The sequence below is a fragment of the Anabrus simplex genome, chromosome 5 (assembly GCF_040414725.1).
Source record: "Anabrus simplex isolate iqAnaSimp1 chromosome 5, ASM4041472v1, whole genome shotgun sequence".
Taxonomy (NCBI): domain Eukaryota; kingdom Metazoa; phylum Arthropoda; class Insecta; order Orthoptera; family Tettigoniidae; genus Anabrus; species Anabrus simplex.
The window spans coordinates 92241916-92261710 of NC_090269.1; the positions used below are offsets into that span (position 1 = coordinate 92241916).

General features: G+C 35.8%; 1 protein-coding gene across 2 annotated transcripts in view; it reads right to left on the reverse strand.

Moving 5' to 3' along the window:
* Positions 1-14467: 14467 nt before the first annotated feature.
* The window catches only part of Ubr3 (Ubr3 ubiquitin ligase), a 526217-nt gene continuing 520889 nt past the window's right edge, over positions 14468-19795 (reverse strand). For both annotated transcript variants that reach the window (XM_068227568.1, XM_068227567.1), the window contains exon 30: positions 14468-15060. In XM_068227568.1, the coding sequence (XP_068083669.1) occupies positions 14943-15060 (118 nt within the window). In that variant the 3' untranslated portion in view covers positions 14468-14942. The remainder of the gene's footprint in view (positions 15061-19795) is intronic.

Here is a 19795-nt window from a genome sequence, read left to right on the forward strand (position 1 = left end):
TCAGATTAAATTTCCATCCAGTTGGCAGTATAATCGGAACTGGCAGCACTCCCTCCTTGCTCCTAATCCCGTAAAAATCGGGCTCAAGAAAAAGTGCGTGTATAGTACTTAATCAACGGAAAGGTGTAGATAGAGTTGTCAACGATTTGAATAGTGTTGGTGGAAAAAATGGGTGAAGCAACTGTACTGAAAATGAAGGTATTAGAGAAGAACTGTGGTTACAAAACGATACATTCAAGTGGCAAAGCTATGTTCGGCGAAAAATTTTTACTTGCTGACCAAGTTAATCAAAGAGACATTACATGATTTGAGTATACTCCAATAGTTTCTGTTAAGTGGAGGTTAGTTTTACGGTGTTGGTTTTACCTGGTAGTTTTCATAATGTTATTTGCTTTACATTCCACTAACTACCTTTACGGTTTTCGGAGACACCGAGGTGCCAGATTTTTGTCCCGCAGGAGTTCTTTTACATGCCAGTAAATCTACCAACACGACACTGACGTATTTGAGCACCTTCAAATACCACCAGACTGAGACATGGTCGAACCTGCCAAATTGGGGTCAGAAGGCCAGAGCTTCAACCGTCTGAGCCACTCAGCCCGGCCCTGGTAGTTTTACCTGGTATAAGTCTATACTAGTAGACAACAATCACTTTCCTTTGAGAATCTCCATCACGTTTTCATTGTACACTGTCATTCATACACGTTATAACAATATCATACATACACTTTAATTAATAGCAAAGGGGAACATGCATGATCCAGGGTTTTAATTAAAAATATGCTAATCGAATTCAAAATTTCATGCCGAATTTAAAAATGTGGTCAGAATGTAGAAATAATAACTCCAAACATGGAAAAAATAAAAAGTACAAAATTGTCATGTGACGCAAGTACAGTATGCGATTTCACTGATCTGACGTCATCGTCCAGGTTGACTGTATTAGCAGATGAAATAACACAGTGTGCTTTGAGAAACAGGCCACAGTTCACGTATTTCTATTTCTCCTTTACGTTAGTGTCTGAAGTTAAGTTCAATTTCCATACAGTTTGTAAAAATCAAATGTTATTTTTGGACTTAAAAAAATTAATCTTGTGCAGACAGTAAAGCAGAAAATTTATAAATGGTGTATAGTTCCTATGTGCACAAATATATGGCATACCACTCCAAACTAATTATTTATCAATGTGCCAAAAGACAGTAAAACTAGGAAGAAATGCTTGTGATATATTGAAAAAGTCTACACAATTTACTGCTGGGAGAATTATTTTAATGTAAATCATTTTAATGTTCAGTTAATTTGTTTGAACTTTTAAACACTTTTCCATGTCTGCTTTCTAATGGTAAAACTTTAAATCTGAATCTGATTCTTTAATTGAATGGGTGCTCGCAAAAATGGGCTAACCAACAAATTTGGAAAAAATTAGTTATGTGCTGCCGTCAATTGCGGAAGGTTCAAAGTATCTTCTGAGAGTTGGGCTGTGTGATGAGATACAACGCTTTGAATTTTAAGCCATTTTATTTGGGCCAATTTTGTTATTGCAAAATCGGGCTAACAGACATTTACGTAGGAGGCTGTAAAGATGGCGTTGCTGTATATGTAGGTTAGCAAAGCTTATCCCCATGTATACTAGAGGCTGTGGGTGTTTCTTGTGTTTTTGTGCCAGATGAATGGAAGGATTTAGTAAAAACAGCTAGAGTAAGAAAGCCATTTCAAGTAGTAAAAATTACAAGTGATAAGTTTGTGAGCACTCAACTTTTGCTAAAAAAATTAGCCAGGAGAATGGTATCTGTAAATAAGCAAAGAGTACTAATTAGTATCGTTTCAGGCATACTATTTATGAAAGATGTACCATTTAAGTATTTTTAAAATATTTATATAGTATTGTTGAGGAATATGATTGTGCTGACCTTCACAAAAGGAACAGTAATGGTGGTTGGCCATCACTTGCTAGTGTTCAGCTGTCACCAAAGTACAGTGTTACAAGGCTAATAAAGCCACCAAAGCTTACAGACTTACTTGAGCTACTTGAATATGTCCCTGCAATATATCATCAGTATTACAGAGAACAGACAGCAGGCAATGGCCAAAAGGTGACTGAGGAATCATTTTCCAATGCATTAGAATATGACCCATATGACTGATGATTGGCCCATGAGGGAAAGTTATGTCATATTTCTAAATAAGTCTGAAGCATCTTTATGTCTAATAAAACCCATGGAACTTATGCCCTTGGAAGGGGTCTGGCCTGCCCAGCGACCGCTACTCAGCCCGAAGGCCTGCAGATTACGAGGGGTCGTGTGGTCAGCACAGCGCATCCTCTCGGCCGTTATTCTGGGTTTTCGAGACTGGGGCCGCCATCTCACCGTCAGATAGCTCCTCAATTCTAATCATGTAGGCTGAGTGGACCTCAAATCAGCCCTCAGGTCGAGAGAAAAATCCCTGACCTGGCCGGAAATCGAGCCCGGGGCCTCTGGGCGAGAGGCAGGCATGCTACCCCTACACCACGGGAGCCAGCATCTTTGTCTAGTTTACTGTATAAAACACCTTTTTTTGTATTGTATGTTCATTAAATAAAGTTTGGTTACGAATCTAAGGTAAACTATTAACTATAGCTAGGTCAACGCAGAAGCAAATTTTCTTCCATTTTTTATATTCCTATTTTTCCAAGCACTTTTCATTTTTAATACAGTTCCAATATATGGTATTGATAATTTAAAGGTACTACATCAAGATAAAATAATGAAACAAATATTATTTTTATGGTATAATTTTTGTTCTTTGACATTTGCAAAAGTTGATTTATCTCTGGTCTGACGAAATGTTGGTTAGCCCGTTTTTGCAAGCACCCATTAAACTGAATGCTTCAATTACATATTTGAGTATGAAAGTAATAAGTTAATGCTTATTAATAAAGTATTCTCCACACCTAACCCAAGTTTTCGGTGATCCATGTCAAATTAATAAACCAAAGGGTTTATGAAACAAACTGATTGTTCTAAATTATACCAATTTGTCTTGGCATGCGACAGTTATGTATTTATTTATTTATTTATTGAAGAGCTTATATTTGTAAACAAATTTAGGCCACAACTAAATACTCTATAACACTGAAAGAGTTGGCCGCGCGGTTAGAGGCGCGCAGCTGTGAGCTTGCATTCGGAAGATAGTGCGTTCGAATCACAGCTAGCAGCCCTGAAGATTGGTTTACCATTTTCACACCTCATTAAATATAAATATGAGGTAAACAACTGATAGGAAAACTGCCACCTGGGCGACAGTCCTAAATGCAGATTATTTATGATTGGTTGGTTGGTTGGCTGGTAGGTAAAACAAATACATGGCATACTACTCCAAACAAATCTATATATATATAAAATAAGAGTTTTGTCTGTACATTACTCAAAATTTAAAAAGGATGGTATTTTTGTGTCAGTCATGTCCATAGTAACAAGGAAATGCAATTTTTAATTTTCCGTAACTTCTGTCTGTATGTATGTACACGCATCACGAGAAAACGGCTGAAGATAATTTAATGAAAATCGGTATGTAAAGTCCGAGAATAAGTCGCTACAATCTAGGCCATAAATAATCTTTTTCACTCTGAAAGAAATGGTAGTTTAGGGGAAGGCCTAAAATTTTATTCTCAAATATTTATGTTATTAGTGGTCCTATCTTAATGAAAACTGGTATATTAAGTTCTAAAATAAGTCGCTACAATATAAACTATGAAAGAAATGGTAGTTTAGGGGAAGGCCAAACATTTTATTCGCAAATATTTATATTATTAGTGGTCCTATTTTAATTAAAATACGTATGCAAAGTCGGTGAATAAGTCGCTACAATCTACGCCATAAATAATCTTATTCACGCTGAGAGAAATGGTAGTTTAGGGGAAGGCCTAAAATTTAATTCTCAAACATTTGTTATTAGTTGTCTCATTGTAAATAAAATCGGTATGCAAAGTCGGGGAATAAGTCGCTACAATCTAGGCCACAAATAACTTTATTCACGCTGAGCAAAATGGTAGTTTAGGGGAAGGCCCAATATTTAATTCTCGAATATTTGTGTTATTAGTGGTCTTCTTGACAATTACTATATATATAAAGTTACATAGTATTAAATTTCCGATCATTTATGTCTTATATATTTTGACCGTACCCGCTATGATAATGGAAATATTCACGAATATGGATTTTAGTTGCTAAGATCATATCAGCGCCGTCACGAGAAAATGGGTAAACAGAATTTAATGAAAATCAGTATGTAAAGTCGGGGAATAAGGAACTACAGTCTACGATATAATTAATTTTAAGAGACGGCCTTATATTACAGAGTCGAAAGAAAACTGAATGTGAAGGCCTACAATACAGAAAGCTCATAACATTGATCAACATTACATTGACCATTGTTTGTTGTGATTTGCTTTGTGTCTGTTGTCCGAAAGATGGGATTACTGCTGTATACGGAGTTTTTTTAAATCTGCTCTACGTCGCGCCGACACAAATAGGACTCATGGTGATGATGGGATACGAAAGGGCTAGGAGTGGGAAGGAAGCAGCCCCTACGTTAATTACGTGACAGCCCCAGCATTTTCCTGGTGTGAAAATTGGAGACCATAGAAAACCATCTTCAGGGCTGTCGACAGTGGAGTTCGAACCCACTACCTCCCGGATCCAAGCTCACAGCTATGCGCCCCTAACTGCACACCCAACTCACCTGGTCGTATTGAGTAAAACAGCCTGCCTGAAGCTGTTTTTGTGGTAGTTAAAAATAAATGTGATAAAAAGGAAGGTCTTAAAAGTAGGACTGTTAGGCAGTACCATATGGCTGATAAAGCAGGCATGAGGCAGTTTCTAAAAAGTAACTATGATCGGTGGAAAACGGTAAATAAAAATGTAAACAGACTCTGGGATGGGTTTAAAGAAATTGTTGAGAAATGCGAAAACAGGTTTGTACCTTTAAGGGTGGTAAGGAATGGTAAAGACCCACCTTATTATAATAGAGAAATAAAGAAACTAAGAAGGAGGTGCAGACTGGAAAGAAATAGAGTTAGAAATGGCTGTGGAAGTAAGGAGAAATTGAAGGAACTTACTAGAAAATTGAATCAAGCAAAGAAGGCAGCTAAGGATAACATGATGGCAAGCATAACTGGCAGTCATACAAATTTTAGTGAAAAATGGAAGGGTATGTATAGGTATTTTACGCAGAAACAGGTTCCAAGAAGGACATTCCAGGAATAATTAATGAACAAGGGGAGTGTGTATGTGAGGATCTTCAAAAGGCAGAAGTATTCAGTCAGCAGTATGTAAAGATTGTTGGTTACAAGGATATTCCAAGATGGCGACTACTGTGTATGTGTCTGTGATATCCGTAGTAGATAATGGTGTAAGATGCAGTGAAAAATGTGGCAAATGCAGAAGAGTAGTTAAAAATGGGATTCTGTGTCGTAAGTGTGATGAATGGTACCATTTTCGTTGTGCAAATATTGTAAATAGGACTGATATTGAAGAAAGTGAGTGGCTGTGTTCCGAGTGTAAACAAACTGATAGTGAGGCAGAACAACAAGAAAGAGAGACTTACGAAACTATAATTAAGATTTTAGGAGTGCTCCAAGAGGACTTATGCGCTCTGAAACATGAAAATGAATGCTTAAAGGACAGAATAAAGAAACTGGAAGATAAAGAAGACATTGGAGAAGAAAGATCGCCGTGGACGGAAGTGACGCATGGCCATTTTAGGCCTAATGTTAAACATATGGGAGAAACTACGTACAACTTAAAACCGGGAAAAAACTCTTTGCAGTGCCAAAATAGATTTCAGTTATTGCAGCAAGTTCCAGAAGAAGACACACCAAGTTTTCCAAATAATTTTAAATCCAGTGGAGGTAAGAAAACCAACCGAAAGTCAAGATCGCCAAAGATTCATCTCTACGCAGACAGTCAAGGGCGGGGTATGGCAGAAGGCATCAAGGATGAGCTGCAGAATCCAGAGACTGAGGTTTTAGGACTAATAAAACCAGGTGCCAAAACTGAAGACGTCCTTTCAAGTTGTGATCCTGTGTTAGAGAAGGACAATTATGTGGTGATTGTGAGTGGTACAAATGACATTGCTGCAAATGAAGGTGAGGAACTAATTACGACTCTCAGAGGTAAGATTTCCAAACTACCTGACTCAAAAGTAATTTTAGTAAATGTGCCACCCAGGTATGACCTTTTAGAGGACTCATGTGTGAATAAAGCTGTACATGATGTAAATATAAAAATCAAGAGATTATGTAAGAGTTTTAGAAATGTCTATGTAGTAGATACTTTAGGTCTTGGCAGGCAAATGTTCACTAGACATGGGTTACATCTAAATGGTAATGGAAAAGCAACTCTCTGTAGACAAATTGCTACAATTATCAACAGAGATTTGCAAACTAATCGGTACTTAAGAAAACCCATACCACTAAATTGGCACATACAGGGAAACTTGCCAGAAAACCCAGACCCTTAAATCAAGATCTATGTACAAGGATCTGGGTTCCAGGGAAGTTCTCAACTCATGAGTCAAACGTTACCCAATTGCAACAGTCAAGTTTTAGGGAGGAAGGAGGTCTGAGATTGCTCTTGGTAAACTGTCGGAGTGTAGTAAATAAACAATTAAAATTCGGTACATTGATGGAATCTTATGAGACGGATGTGGTGATAGGAGTGGAATCGTGGTTGAGAGAAGGGGTGGGTAATACAGAAGTATTTCCAGAAGGGTATACAGTCTATCGTAGAGACCGAGGAGATAGAAAAGGAGGAGGGGTATTTATTCTGGTGAAGGAAACTTATTGTTCGCATGAATGGTTTACTGATGAAAGGGATGAAATATTAGGGATAAAATTAGTTTGTGATAATATGAAGGAGGTGGGAATTATAGGAACATATAGGCCTGGAAGAGAGGAAAGAGATATGGAAATATTTGAGAAAATAATAGATTATACTCATAAAAACAATAATGATACGGTAATAATTGGGGGAGATCTAAACTTGCCTGAAGTTGAATGGAATGGAGCTGCAAGTGAAGCCCATGAACAGAAACTGGCAAATAAGTTAATTTGGGAGGGAGGATTTACACAAGTAGTACAAGAACCAACTCGTCTCAATAACTTGCTAGATGTATTCTTGGTTAAACCATGGGAAATTGTTGATAAAACTGAGGTAATTGAAGGAATAGGTGACCATAAGGCTGTAATAATGGATGCAGGACTCGTACCAAAAATGCTTAATAAGAGGGTCACAAAAGACAAGAAATTATACAGAAAAACTAAAGTTGATGAATTTGGGACTTACCTTAAATCACAATTCAGTTGTTGGATAAGTGAAGGGAATAATGTGGATACACTTTGGGCTAAATTTAAAGGAATAATCTGGGAAGGAGAGAAGAGGTTTGTACCTGTTAAGAAGGGTAAAATGACCTCAGACCCTGTTTATTACACAAGGGAAATAAGAAAATTAAAAAGAAAATGTAGAATAGTAAACAGGAAAATCAAAGAAGGTAGGGAGAATAGAGAAACTAGAAAACAACTAATGAGGGAACTGAATAGAGTAAAAAAGGAAGCAAAAGAGAATTATATGAATGGCATTCTTCAAGAGGGTAATGACCACAAAGGGAAATGGAAAAAGCTGTATTCATATATTAGGAATCAAAAAGGAAAAGGAATCCAAATTCCTACAATGGTGGGAGAAGGGGGTGAACACTATTTAACATATACTGAGAAAGCAAACCTCTTTAGTAGGGAATTCCGAGATTCAGTAGAAGATTGTCAGGACTTGGAAACCGTAACAGAAGATAGAGAGGGAGAGACACAGAGGGAAACAAGAAGCTTCTCATTCACAAATGAAGATATTTTCAGAGAAATCCAACTGCTTCAGCAAGGAAAAGCAGCAGGAAGTGATCAAATTACTGGGGAGGTGTTAAAGACAATGGGGTGGTATATAGTGCCTTATTTAAAATTTCTCTTTGACTATGTCATAAATAATAGTGTGATACCAAAGGAATGGAAGGAATCTATAATAATACCAATTTATAAAGGAAAGGGTGATAAAAGGAAACCAGAGAACTACAGACCAATCAGCCTGACCAGTATAGTTTGTAAAATACTGGAGAGTTTAATAGCAAAGTACATCAGAGGGATATGTGATGATAAAAATTGGTTCATGAGGAGCCAGTACGGATTTAGAAAGAAATTTTCTTGCGAGGCACAACTGATGGGATTTCAGCAGGACATATCAGATCAGTTAGATTCAGGAGGCCAGTTAGATTGTATAGCCATAGATCTTTCCAAAGCCTTTGATAGAGTGGAACATGGAATATTATTAAAGAAATTGGAGGGAATAGGATTGGACGTAAGGGTTATACGTTGGATAAGAACATTTCTAAATTCAAGGGTTCAGAAAGTCAAAGTAGGAAATAATATATCACAGGAAGAGAAAGTCTGGAAGGGAACTGCACAGGGTAGTATAATCGGTCCGTTACTTTTCTTAATATACGCAAATGACTTAGGGAACAATATAACATCGAAAATAAGATTGTATGCAGATGACATAATTGTTTATAGGGAAATAAATAACATTGAGGATTGTTCAGAATTACAAAGGGACCTTGACAGTATCCAGGAATGGGTTGAAGAAAATAATATGAAGATTAATGGAGGCAAATCAACTGTTACAACATTTACAAACAGGAGCTTTAAAACTGAATTTGAATATACTTTGGATGAGGTAGTTATCCCAAAAGATGGCAAGTGCAAATACTTAGGTGTGAGATTTGAAAGTAATTTGCACTGGAAGGGTCATGTTGATGACGTTGTTGGGAAAGCATACAGATCGTTACATGTCATAATGAGGCTACTTAAAGGATGCAACAAAGAATTAAAAGAAAAAAGTTACTTAAGTATGGTTCGTCCATTATTGGAATATGCAAACAGTGTTTGGGATCCTCACCAAGAATACCTAATAAAAGAACTAGATGGTGTGCAGAGGAAAGCAGCAAGGTTTGTAACAGGGGATTTCAGGGGAAAGAGTAGTGTATCAGAAATGTTAAAGGAACTTGGGTGGGAAACTTTAAGTAAGAGAAGGGAGAAAAGTAGACTTATAGGATTATATAGAGCCTATACAGGAGAAGAAGCATGGGGAGATATCCGTGAGAGGCTTCGGTTGGAAAATAATTATATTGGTAGAACTGACCACAAGTACAAAATTAGAAGGAATTTTAGCAGAAGCGATTGGGGTAAATTTTCTTTCATTGGGAAGGGCGTGAAGGAGTGGAACAGTTTACCAGGGGTAGTGTTTGATCCTTTTCCAAAATCTGTACAGATATTCAAGAAGAGAATAAACAACAACAGAGATAATAAATTAAATGTTAGAGGGCATTCAACCAGTGCAGGATATTGTAAATAATAAATGTGTGTGATTAAATTAATTCCATCCCCTGGTCTAAGTTGTTTAGACAGCCCAAGTAGGGGACTGCCTGTAGGGGTGAAGTACAGTGGGGACTTCGAGGGCCCTGGGACCGCTACGGTAGCTGTGAAGGCCCTTCAGGAACTCTGAAAAGTGGTGGCAAAAGGGGCTTTGGTTAAGACGCAGCAGGTCGTTATGCTACTTAGGTTCCAAAATGGGTAAAATATAAATATGTAAATAAATTCAATGTTAATTTTAATCTTATACCAGTTGTATAGTATTATTAGAAGTAATTTCACATACCGTACTGTATATGAGTTGACTATGTTTGTAAGATATTATAAGTAGAATTTTGTAAACAATATAAATTTATTAAGGATGATGTGTGTGTTTAATAGAAAAAATTATTAGCGTAAATTGTATAATATTGTATTCTAGGAAAATTTTCTTCGTCTCCTGTTAATTTAAAATTTAGTGCTTGACAATAATGTATTTTAGTGTACCATTTGCCACCGAGGTAGACACCTCATTTGCAAATAAAGAGATTTTGATTTTGATTAGAGGAGGAGACTAAGGCCAAAGAAGTAATAAAATTTACATATGATAACAATGACATTTATAATAAGATACAAAAGTTGAAAACTAGAAAAGCGGCCGGAATTGATCAGATTTCTGGGGATATACTAAAGACAATGGGTTGGGATATAGTACCATATCTGAAGTACTTATTTGATTATTGTTTGGTCGGAGGAGCTATACCAGATGAATGGAGAGTTGCTATAGTAGTCCCTGTGTATAAAGGAAAGGGTGATAGACATAAAGCTGAAAATTACAGGCCAGTAAGTTTGACATGCATTGTATGTAAGCTTTGGGAAGGCATTCTTTCTGATTATATTAGACATGTTTGTGAAATTAATAACTGGTTCGATAGAAGGCAATTCGGTTTTAGGAAAGGTTATTCCACTGAAGCTCAACTTGTAGGATTCCAGCAAGATATAGCAGATATCTTGGATTCTGGAGGTCAAATGGACTGTATCGCGATTGACCTGTCTAAAGCATTTGATAGGGTGGTTCATGGGAGACTACTGGCAAAAATGAGTGCAATTGGACTAGACAAAAGAGTGACTGAATGGGTTGCTATATTTCTAGAAAATAGATCTCAGAGAGTTAGAGTAGGTGAAGCTTTGTCTGACCCTGTAATAGTTGAGGAGTTCCTCAGGGCAGTGTTATCGGACCTTTATGTTTTCTTATATATATAAATGATATGAGTAAAGGAGTGGAATCGGAGGTAAGGCTTTTTGCGGATGATGTTATTCTCTATAGAGTGATAAATAAGTTACAAGACTGTGAGCAACTGCAACGTGACCTCGAAAATGTTGTGAGATGGACAGCAGGCAATGGTATGTTGATGAATGGGGTTAAAAGTCAGGTTGTGAGTTTCACAAATAGGAAAAGCCCTCTCAGTTTTAATTACTGCGTTGATGGGGTGAAAGTTCCTTTTGGGGATCATTGTAAGTGTCTAGGTGTTAATATAAGGAAAGATCTTCATTGGGGTAATCACATAAATGGGATTGTAAATAAAGGGTACCGATCTCTGCACATGGTTATGAGGGTGTTTAGGGGTTGTAGTAAGGATGTAAAGGAGAGTGCATATAAGTCTCTGGTAAGACCCCAACTAGAGTATGGTTCCAGTGTATGGGACCCTCACCAGGATTACCTGATTCAAGAACTGAAAAAAATCCAAAGAAAAGCAGCTTGATTTGTTCTGAGTGATTTCCGACAAAAGAGTAGCGTTACAAAAATGTTGCAATGTTTGGGTTGGGAAGAATTGAGAGAAAGAAGAAGAGCTGCTCGACTAAGTGGTATGTTCCGAGCTGTCAGCGGAGAGATGGCGTGGAATGATATTAGTAGACGAATAAGTTTGAATGGCGTTTATAAAAGTAGGAAAGATCACAATATGAAGATAAAGTTGGAATTCAAGAGGACAAACTGGGGCAAATATTCATTTATAGGAAGGGGAGTTAGGGATTGGAATAACTTACCAAGGGAGATGTTCAATAAATTTCCAATTTCTTTGAAATCATTTAGGAAAGGGCTGGGAGAGCAACAGATAGGGAATCTGCCACCTGGGCGACTGCCCTAAATGCAGATCAGTATTGATTGTTGTATTGTTGTATTGGCGGGAAGTAGCTGAGGAGTTAGATAAATTTCTGATACTACTGACACGTAACAAATTGGTTCATCATAGCATTCGAGCTATTAATTCCTACTCTGAGGCACTGATTGGAATGAGTAGTATGCATATTTAACAGAATAATGGCAGAGAAGTGTTCACATCTGTCTGCGGTCTGGTCACTGCAGCACTGGAACTTTGGACTGTTAGATCGGCGCAGTAGTACAGTTCGTTAAAAGTGAGAAAATGTGCGGTTTATTAATTTGATTGAATATTTTATATAACATTGCTTTTAATCACTACATTCCCTCTGACGACTTCAGGTAGGAAAACCACAAAGACAGTCTTTCTGAGAATCCCGTTGCGAAGCACGGGTACATCAGCTAGTTATTTATAAATTATTTAATTAAGGCCATGGTCGCTTCCTTCACTCTCTTAGTCCTTTCCTATCCCTTCGTCGTCATAAGACCTATCTGTGTCGGTGCGGCATAAAGCCAATTGTAAAAAAATACAGAAAGTAAGCATGTACATAATGAAAAAAACAAACATGAATTTAGAAAATAAACCAAATCTATCTTTACAAAACCAATGCTTGTCGGTTGGGGTGGTCTCAGTCTCTTAAGTTAACTAGACTCATCAATAACAATATTGTTTAAATAAATAATTGCACCTTGCAGTGAAAATACATTACTACAAATAATAGCGATGTTGGCGTTTAAAATATTGTCTAAAGTTAGCCTAAGTTTTACGTTACACATGCCAAATAAATAAACCAAAGGGTAAAAATCACAGCACCGAAAGACGTTCCTATACTGAGTGACTAAAATGTCACCATGACACTGTTCTGCCTTGATACGCTCAGCTTTTGAAAAACCAGAGAAATGAACTAAAGATATTTAATCAATCTATATTTTTCGGGCATGATAGGTATAAAACTATAGTACTATAATGCTAATTGCTGAAGTATGACTTGTTACTATAGTACTGGTGAAAGCCTGAAAATTTAATGCATTTTCTGTTGTGGGAACCAATCTAGAAATAAACGGCAAACATGATTTATGTGGTTTCTATTCATGTTCCTTGTTTACCATTATACTATGATTACAGTATATTGCACGTATTAAAAAATGCCAATTTGCTTTTGTTCCGCGAATTTCTGCAGCCACAAAAGAGTCGCTATTTTTCAAGAATGATGCCACCATGATGGCATCCACACATGCTAGATTATCTGACTATGCTTTTATTGAACCCTTCTCTGGTCATTTCAAAATTATTCACGATCACAAATAATAAATATTCGGCTTTTAGTAAACAGCTCACTGGTTGGTAGACCTTCACGCGATACTGAATAATGACGTCACAGCCCACCATTTATGTCACAGGACGTCTTGTTCTCCTTGCAGAAGGAGGCTTTTAAATATTTTTTTTTAATGACGGAAAACCAAGTAACTTATCACAATGCAATGTTTCCTTATTATTTCATTGGTGTACTTTAAAACATTTTTATTTGGGTGTAAATATTTGTTTTCTCATTCCCTTGTTTCTTAAGTTAACGCAGTTTTTAGTATCAATTATTATTTCAAATTAACACCTGTTTCACTGAATTTTGTTCGCAATAAGTTGTTTTTTGCTCTGCATATTGATGTAAATATTGTATATTTATGCTATTTTGTTTCCGTCTAGGCTCTCTTTTGTTTGTTTTTTCATTTGCGCTTTCATTATGTTTTTTAGCATTTTTTCAACTCATATTATGTAAATTATTCCAACCCCCCTAATTTTTTCACTGAAGATGGCTCAAACGAGCCGAAACATATCTGAATTTGTTTACTCCGTCTAATGACGGAATATATGATGTATTGAATAGGAGGATACTTTCATTTTTCGCCATTGTAAAGTAAATTATGCAGGTGCCTTATTGAAAAAATGTAAATTCAAATACTATGAAATTAATTCAAGTAACAATATAGTTTAATAATACACTAACAATAATACTGTAAACTCATTAGACTCTGTAATTCACCAATAAAAGAACAGCATCATACAATAAATTCAAATGTTTTAGTCATTTTTAAAAACTGTTTGGTTATTTTTATACTATTTTTGGGTTATAATTGCCTTTTTTATTTTGCATACATTGTGAAATTATAGGTCATTAAATGCCTTGCCCTAGAGATCATAGTATATGCCCGAAGAAATCTGTTGGGGTTTGAAAGAAAGAAATTCATTTAGGTGTAGATTTGGAAAGTGGCAAAAATGAATAAATTTTGAAAAACAATTGCGATGAGGAAGTGTCAAGGGAAGGAGAAATGTGGTCGGGAAATCTATGTGTCTTTCACACGGTCTGACTGTGAGTTTGTGCCGGGAGCTGACTCCAGTAATCCCAGAACCAGAGTATTTGAACTTTTTGTGAATGTGAAAATTTTAACTAATGTTGCAGATGACAATAATGGCTTTTATAAAAAGTCAGTTGAGAAAAAAAGGAGATATCTAGCACTTTGGTTGCACGGTCCTCTTTAAGAATCAGTAGTGAAAAGGTTAATGGACTTATAAAAATGACAGATTCTCTTGACTGTTCTGCAAACATTATTAAGTTTCCTGTGAGAACAGCTTGGTTAGCTAAAGAACAATCTAACTCCATTTATACTTTCACAACATGAGTGTATATTTCCAGTAACTTCCTTTATTTTCTGTATAACTCTTGTTTCGTGTGCATTTCTTTTTATTCATTACAGTATTTACAATATTGTCAATTGTGGATAATATCTGTTATACATTAAAGAATATGTACAAATATCAAATTTTGAATTAAATTTGTAACATTTCCATGACATTCTTGGGGGTTCATACATAAAAGAGCACTAGTAAAAATTAAACAGTTTTCCTTTATTCTCAGTGTGGTGCTAACATAACAACTCATACGTTAAGAGAAGGACTTAACAATCATCTTCAAATAAACAGTATCCTTTATTTTAAATTCATTCTTCATTAAAGTCATTCACACAAGAAACATGTATAACTCTTCCTGGAGGAGCAGATGTGATGAAGCAAAAAACATGACAAGCTGTGCAGGAAGATTAAAAATATACAATAAAACTCCCATATATATGTATATATGTATATCACAGCCACATTATATAAAACAACATCTCAAAAGATACATAACAAAACGAGAGCCACCATTTAGATCTTTCAAAAATAACATCCCAGTGACTCGAGAACAAACTGATGATTGGTAAAAGAATTTTACGTCCACTTCATATGTGTAACTTAAATCTACAAGATCACACACAGGACTATCTACAGTAAGTGCTAGAAACTATACAACAGAAGGCAGATCTCAGAGCAGATCACGATGCCACACCCACTTCTTGTTCGTATGGTCGAAACGATGTGCCAGCCACTGCTGCTCCAACAGCTGATAGCGGCCCGGAGACAGGTACAGCGGCTTGCCTCGTCTGAAACACATCCCACATTCTCACAAATTAATTCTGTAAGTTATAAAGGAGGCACAGAAATAAACATCACAAAAATTAATTCAAAATTTCATTGAAGCACATTTCACAGTCCTTTAATAGATCCCACTGCAGGTTAACCTGGCATTCTAAATGTATCTGCTCAACAATGAATGTTTCTTATAGCCAAGCGTAATTCTGAGCCTACAAGGCTACGGCAGCAGTCAGTAAGCAGACGTGTTTGGTTAAAGGCAGTACAGTAATACAGTATTGCCAAACATGAGCATTAATCAGAACAATCAAATTTTAAAATAACTGATTATACGGCAGAGATCTTCAGTCAGTTTGGTATCTGTGTATTCGTGAATGTTTCTTTTCTTCCTACTAAGGATTCTTAGCTACATCCATTCCAACATGAAAGAAGATGCTATGAACTGGAACACTATGACAATATTTTCCTTTGAAAATTAGTACGCATTTTTATTTGATGGTGATGTGTCCATTTCATGATTGCTGATGACTAAAATGCTTTTCTTTTCCTAAAACTCTACTTTGTCCTTCAATAATTGATTTACATGCAAAATTAGTTCTCAAAATCTTTAAAATGTCGCATGGTTAGGTGTGCTCATTTTTTGCAAAATGCTTGTAAGGACTTGCACTACAAGTTATTAGAATCATTCTGTATTGATGGTTTTCACTTTACAAAGGTAAAAAATTGAGTGTATCCTCCTAATTCAATACATCATATAATTCCATCATTAGATGGAGTAATCAAAATCAAACATGTTTCAGCTCGTTTGAGCCATCTGCAGTGAGAAAGGGGGCGGGGGGAGGTTGAAATAATTTACATAATACACGCTAAAAAAATGCCAAAAAAACCATAATGAAGGAACAAATGAAAAAACAAAAGAGAGACATGATGGAAACAAAATTAGCACAATATACAATATTTACATCACCATGTGGAGCAAAAAACAACTCACTGCAATAAAATTCAGTGAAAACAGGGGTTAATACAAAACAGAATTGAAACTTGAAACTGTGTTAACCTAAGAGAAAAGAAATGAAAACATTCTGACACAGTGATTTCATCCTGTTTTGTATTGTCATAAAACCAATATTTTGTAAACTAAGAGGTCTGCAACCTCACTATGTGCACGTATTGTTCATTTCCATCTGTATCATTTGTTTTTCATTTCTTTTCTTTTAGGTTAACACAGTTTTAAGTTTCAATTATGTTTTGTATTAACCCCTGTTTTCACTGAATTTTATTGCAGCGAGTTGTTTTCTGCTCCACATGATGATGAAAATATTGTATATTGTGCTAATTTTGTTTCCGTCATGTCTCTCTTTGCTTTTTTCATTTGTTCCTTCAATATGTTTTTTGGCATTTTTTAGCTTGTATTATGTAAATTATTTCAAACACCCCCCCTCCCCCCTTGTTTCACTGAAGGTGTCTCAAACGAGCTGAAACATATTTGAATTTGATTACTCCATCGAATGATAGAATTATATGATTTATTGAATTAGGAGGATACACTCAATTTTTTACCTTTGTAAAGGACTTGCAGTTTCGAGTTATTTTTCAAAAACCATTCACAACTTTTTCTGCACTGTTTTTTTGTTTTTTTCTGGAAACTTAAACCAAGTAGTTTGTGTGCCCTTGGATTGCCTGCATATGCTGTTGGCTGCTAAGCTCAAATAAACAGAGTTTGCCCAAGCATCTCTGTATTGGGTCTTGCCAACATTGTCGATGCTGAAATAGATTTCAATAAACACAATTTAATTGTAAGAGATAAGAGAACTCGAATGATAGAATAAAAGGTTTAGGTATGTTTTGTGATATCCTTCAACAGCATCATTGATTCATGAACATGACTATAGTTAATTTTGTATATCTTCTGTTAATTAGTCTAATTTTGCTTCATTATAAATTTGTTCTTTCTTTCTTTCTTTCTGCATTATACTTTGGCCTATATGTTTAAAATAAATGTATAAATACATACTTGTGACCTGTATTTGAATTGTCATCAAGAAAGGACGGAGAAATTTATTGTAGTATACATTTTTATTTAATTTGGAAATATCAAGAAAGAACGGAGAAATTTAATGGGTTCTAAAATTTATTGTAATATAATTTTTAAAAATTTAATTCAGAGACATCAAGAGACACATTAAGTTTCAATCTAGGAAGAAGTAAAATTTTATTTGGACTTATGTTTGTCTGATATTGAACAAATTGTGTATTTTGTAATATGGTGAAACCGTGTGCAGTACCTAACTTTTGTGACAGGGTGTACGGACACTTGGCATCTCTAGGAGTATTTTTCTTCTCGTTTTCTGTCCTATGCTGGCTCATCAGAAGGATGTTGCTCAAACAGCCTTCTGATAGGTCAGAATAACAACCTCGCCTATTGGTGAAAATTATGTCTGAATTGCGGCGAGCTTTACCGATTGGCTTTTTGTGTGTTTATCAATTTCCGGCCTTCGGCTCCTTGGTGGGAGCGGGGCTCTTGTCCACGTCTTTGGTTTTTTGAACGGCCTAGCAGCCAGACGCACTTCAGGTGTTGTCCCGTCAGCGAGCTCCAGCCACCTCAGGGTAAGCATGTTCCCTTCTCTCAAACTTTAACTTAAAATATAAATTTCATTCGGACCCGCAGTTTACCTTAGACCTTGGCATTCGCCACTTTTCTTTGTAACGCATTAGCTCTACAGCTAAGCATATCCTTTTGATTTTGGTGGTAATTCCCTTTTCTTTTAATTAACATATTTGGTTGTTTACATGTTTACATGTAAGCCTTATTTGTCAGTAAATGTGGACTGAAGGGTAACAGCGTTCACGTTTCTTAGGGATCCCAGCCCGCTTTCCCACATCCTTCACTAGTTGTCATTTTGGTAATCCTGTTTGTTTTATATCTAGCAACGTGTGTTTCCGAATCTTGCGATGGTTATAACTGTTGTCTCGTCATTTTATACATTTCCCTTTACCATTATTATTATTATTATTATTTATTTATTTATTATTAATTTAAATGTGTTCTATTAATTAATGTTGCCTGTTTTGGGGTTACAATACTTACAGTAATACAGTTTTATTATACTTTTAGCTCTAAGCAAATGCAATTTTAATTTCACTTTACTATTATCACAAGACATTACATATTTATGAGAACTAACTCAAATTCTATCTTTTTCTAAATGTTGTAAAACAATCACAAATGTATAAATGCTATAAAATGCTAAATCTGCAAATCAAAATATTAAGTTTCTGATTTTAAAATGATAAATCTCTACCCCTTGTCACCGTATCACAAAAAACCTACAAAAATTACACAGATCCAGTGCTCAGTGCATAACGGAACACAAGTCTAAAACTTCATAGTGCAAATGTAATACAGTGGAACCTCGATATCTTGAATCACCTCAGGAGCTAAATTTTATTTCGAGTCATAGAGAATACAGTTTTTGGGCGTGTATAGCACATAACTGAATAATATGTATCTACAGGCTTATACTGAATACATTATTTTTAACAGTATTTAAAAATGTACAAAAAAATTCTATTTCACTTTAATTATGACCCTTATTGTAGTAAATTTTTTAGAAGACAGGATACAGTACATATGGTAGTGAAACAAGAAACACACCTCCGTTAACACCTTTGGAAAACAATCTGTTAGTCTCTTCTGTTATTTTACTGTTAATCTTTTCTTCCACATACTTTTCAACAACATTTATTGCTGTGAAAACACTGTCATTTACATTCAACTGACTCTGTATGTAGGATTGAAGAATAGCCACTGCACTTAACGCCTGGTCTGCTGACGGTACGTGGAAAGGCAGCTCGAACTCTTGTTGTTGGGAATAATCTTCTTTTTCTTACTCAGCAGCAGAGTTGAAGGAGGCTCGGCCACTATATTGCCAGAGTCCACATTTATGTAAGCCTCAAAATCAGCTTTGTAGTTAACACGCTGCTGATACACCACCCATAAGTAACATTTGGAAGAAGTGCCATAAATTGGCACAATATTTACTATGCTTAATTTGATGGTGGGTGTACCGGTCTCAGCTCCTGTTATAACGCATCCCCAAAATGTCTGAAAATTTTCCGCATAATAGCTGTCAAAGTTGTCATTTTACAAATTTCTCAGCTACATAAAAGAAAAAATAACGGGAAACGAAACAGGACTGAACAAGTGTTTCCCAGCTGAGCTGTAATTCACTAATATAGCCAAATAATGGACCAATGGTACTTGTAAATGTAAATGATTATAGAATTTTTATGGATATTACATATTTCCATATAAGAGTAGTAAAAGTTTCATAATACTCACCTAGAATATTCTTCTCGCCTATGGGTTTTGCTTCAAATTCTGGAATAAAGTTCTTTAAAATGCTGTTCCAAGAATTCAGTGTTTTTATTTTGTCAGCGTAAGCTTCAGTTCTGGAATCCCAAGTGACCAGTTTTCACTCTACCTCAAAAATGGTCTACAGTATTTATTTGACTTTCAAATAATTTCCCATCTCCTTAATTTGCTGTTGTAATTAATTTGATGTCTCCATGTTCAATAAATAAACTATCACAATAAGTAAAATATTCACTCTATCACAGCACGAGACCAAACAAGGTCACGAAGAAAGATAATGGTTAGGCGGATCACTGACTCCATTGCGTTCCATCTTCTGCATTACACCAAGCTGGTGTAAGAACACGAACTTAAGTGATGTTTCCGTATGC